This window comes from Protobothrops mucrosquamatus, unplaced genomic scaffold, assembly GCF_001527695.2.
Source record: "Protobothrops mucrosquamatus isolate PMUCROS unplaced genomic scaffold, P.Mucros_1.0 scaffold_88, whole genome shotgun sequence".
Classification (NCBI taxonomy): domain Eukaryota; kingdom Metazoa; phylum Chordata; class Lepidosauria; order Squamata; family Viperidae; genus Protobothrops; species Protobothrops mucrosquamatus.
In genome coordinates, this window is record NW_015386164.1 from 224385 (window position 1) to 228388 (window position 4004).

The following is a 4004-nucleotide window of genomic DNA, read 5'->3' on the forward strand; positions in this document are numbered from 1 at the left end:
CGGAAAACCAGGGAGCCAGTCGAGACCTACGCCGGGTCAGAGGCCGCAGAGGCACGACTCGGTCCAATGCAGCGGCGGCAGTTGACTCCCAAGCCGCCGTCTGATTTTCCACCGAGTCATGGACCAGATCCTCCGGATAAGGCCCAAGCTCCGTCAGGAACCTCTCTGGGTCCATCAGTCGCCTGGGACGGAACCATCTTGTTGTAAGTTAGCAACATATTCTACCATGAGGCCTTGGATAACATTTAAACTGCATTTAAATGCATACTGCATTTCAGACTGCAATTATATATGGACAGTTCATAACCAGCCAAAAATTCCTGTGTTCCTTTTAAGTGTTAACTTGAAGAATTTTAAGAAATTCAGAAGCTTACACATATTATAAGTATTGCCTCTTTGATATTTTATTCTAATTATACATTAGTGTTTCAGTTTAGCAGAATACAGTCAAAGAGCAACAAGGGGCCATCAGAAATCCAAGAAACCAAATTTGAACCGAGTGACATTTGGGGCCAAGAAGTATTCAGATAACACACACAGTTTTCCCTCTAGATATTGCTTTATCCCATTACCAAGTCTGCAGATTCCAAAGGATGAGGGTAAAAACACAGGAAGATAAAAGCTACCTACTCTTCTATTTCTTCCTCCCGAAAGGCCCACTCCTTTCTTTCCATTTCCTCCATCATTTTCCTCCGTTTTGCAATGTGTGCAGCATCATTCAGCGGTGGAAGAGTGGCCTCCCAGGCTCGTTTCTCCCGGGCTCGTTCTATTACTTCCACTTCTGCCTGAGTTGCTGGAAGGCCATGACCTTGAAAGAATAGGAAACAATAAACAGACAGATGCTCAGAACACAGTATTGTGAGGCATATGAGCCAAAATATTATTTTAAATTCTAGTGTAATGCAAAATTCTAAAGCTAAAACTACTCCTTGAAAAATAAATGATTAGAAGAGACCATTTTAAGCCATCATATCCAATCCCTTCCTCAATGCTGGAATCCAAAGAAACGCATCCACCCATTTACCACCCCATTTGATAATCCCCGTCAAACCCTTTTTACTGTTACTAAGCTTTTCATAATATGAAAATTGGAATCTGCCGTCCTATAATCCAGAACATTATTTTATTCCTTACACATGTTTGAAAAGTGCTATCATATCCCTTCTCTAGTATCTTAAAATTTAAACGAATCAACTTCCTTAGATTCTCTTGGAATTTTTTATTCCGCTGATTCCTGTTGTTAGATTCCTTTTTCTGAATCTATAAATCTTGATCTGCTTCTAATGCATCTTTGAGTGTATTTGAAGAGTATAATCTCACTTTGCTCTATGCAGAATTTTTAAAGAGGAGTTGTGTACAAAAATAATATTGTTCACAGCAATGTTTTAATAATATGATTAAGTGAAATAAGATCCTAATTTCTTTGTTCTACCCTTGTCTTCTTTTGGGAGCTTGCTCTCTGCTATGCAATTTAGGTATGAATCCCCTTTATTTTATAATTAATATTATAGTTTCTTCCCTTCAGATGATAAAGTGTATGCACTGATGAGGATACAACGGATGTGACCGTTCTTAAAATCTACCTGCTTCCATTATATTTCTGTAACTTTACTACTCAGCTATTGTCAATAAAAGGAGAACAATTGGTAGGATGGAAGACAGGCAAATAGGGATGGAGCTCCTGACACAAATTAAGTCAATGAACTTTGTAAAGCACCCTGACTATTGGAATTGCTAAAAGTGTTAAGTGCTTTGTAATAGATATGAGGTTGTTTCTTCTTTGACAGCCAAAGGTATGAAAGGTCACGTCATGGGAGCTTAACTGTATTACAGAAAAACATTGTACCCTGTGTGCCTCATACATTCATCAATTCCTAAACTCACCCCAAGTCAGCGTGGCAAGAGTTAACAATTCAGGTATTGAACCTGAAGGAACTATGTATTCAGGGCTATAGGGGTCTGTCTGAGTTTCACCATCCCGATAATCTGTTTGTGTTTCCACGGTTCGTGAAATGAGATAGGCTGGTTTGTCCTTGGATTTGGAGGGATGAGTCTGTAGCTCTGACCTAATATGCAAGGAATCAAGCAACATCTTTCAAAAGTTCCTACATGATTAAAATAAGATTTTAGTTATGTCACATTATAATATGCTCTTTTATTATTGTTATTCCACAATGTTACTAAAAAGTTCAAAAATATTACATTCCATCCTTACTAAACCACCTTAATCTTGTTATTTCCTTTTATAAATTACTTTCCTCATTATTTTGTTGCCCTTGGATTCTGTTATTAACTTAACGCAACACACACACACACTTCATTCATTTCCCCAGTCTTCCACCGACATAGAGACATATAAATACATGTGTAGTTCATATGAGCATCCCAGGGATTGAGGGGGGCTCTGTGTGTGCCTCCCTATGCTTAACAATATTTCGTCTAAACTGTTTTTATGCTTTTTAATGTAATTATTAGAAAAACTAATCTCTTATCATTTCAGTGATTAAACATTTGAACTAATACTGATTTATTACTTACTTTGACATTGCATAAACAACATTCAGTGGAATTGGCTTATCAAATGGGATGAAAGGTCTAAAAATAAAAACAAAATTAAGAATAAACCAATGAAACAAAAAGGATATTTCTTCACTTATAACCTCAGGACTTTTATTTCACCAGCAACTACATATTACTTAACTGATTACTTTTCAATAACTAACTGATTTGAACCTGTCTATGGATATTTTAATTTTTGTTTTATATATATTGTAAACTGCTGAGAGTTGCTTGATTGTGGTTGGATAAAAGTTTGCTTAAGAAATAAATAAATAATAACTAGTCTCCCTTAGCTATTACAGAAATATGTTTTCATTCTCAATTTTCATTTCAAACATATGATACTAAGCTTTTTATGAGTGCATGTGTGTGTCTGTGTGTGTGTGTGTGTGTGTGTGTGTGTGTGTGTGTGTATATATATATATATATATATATATATATATATATATATATATATATATATTAAAATCAGTGAGCAAACACGAGCACCAGGGAATATGGTAAAATAATTTAATATTAAAATTACTAATTAAAACACCAATTAAAAAACGCCTAGCTTTCGTCAGCTATCTGCTGACATCCTGAGGGCTCAAAATGTCAGTCCATGGGAGATTCACTTTTATAGTTTGACCAGCGTGTGCGCACGGCTCCTTGACCTCGTTATTGGGCCGGCCATGACTAGGCACGTTCCTGACGCCGGTTCCTTGGCAACAGCTTCCTCCCTCCCGCCAAGGAACCGGCGTCAGGAACGTGCCTAGTCATGGCCGGCCCAATAACGAGGTCATGGAATGTGCCTAGTCATGGCCGGCCCAATAACGAGGTCAAGGAGCCGTGCACACACGCTGGTCAAACTATAAAAGTGAATCTCCCATGGACTGACATTTTGAGCCCTGAGGATGTCAGCAGATATCTGACGAAAGCTAGGCGTTTTTTAATTGGTGTTTTAATTAGTAATTTTAATATTAAATTATTTTACCATATTCCCTGGTGCTCGTGTTTGCTCACTGATTTTAATATGGAATTCTCGCAAATGCTGAGAAAGATTTATATACAGTCATTCAACGTCTGCTTCCGGCTCCTGGAGCGTGTGACCGGCCCCAGCTGGTCCTGCCGCACTTCGAGCGTGCTGCCTGCTCTGATGTTCGGCTCCTTTTTCTGAGTTCGCGTCCTTTCGAGTGCTGTTACATTCATTGTCGGGGTGTTAGGCAGATTCGATGGTAGGGCATTCTTGCTTCCCTTGCATACGGCTCCCCCGCTGTTATACGTGTGTCTGTCTCTGAGAGGTGGGGGGGAATGTAAGTTGTTTCCTGGATTCTTACGAGCACGGTGTCCGTTCTCCCTGCGCCCCGGCATAGATCGTTCTTTCTCCTTTTTGTTTCCATTACCCTCCCTCTCCCTCCTTCCCCCACTACTGATCTTATACGGTTGGTGAGGCACTTCAGTGC

General features: G+C 39.1%; 1 protein-coding gene across 1 annotated transcript in view; it reads right to left on the bottom strand.

Annotated features, from left to right (window-relative positions):
* Nucleotides 1-4004, bottom strand: part of MAATS1 (MYCBP associated and testis expressed 1) — a 47291-nt gene that overhangs the window by 26470 nt on the left and 16817 nt on the right. The window contains exons 5-7 of the mRNA XM_015814441.1: nt 2539-2595; nt 1885-2066; nt 631-808 (exon numbers count right to left, since the gene is read on the bottom strand). Coding sequence (XP_015669927.1) covers nt 631-808; nt 1885-2066; nt 2539-2595 — 417 coding nt within the window. The remainder of the gene's footprint in view (nt 1-630; nt 809-1884; nt 2067-2538; nt 2596-4004) is intronic.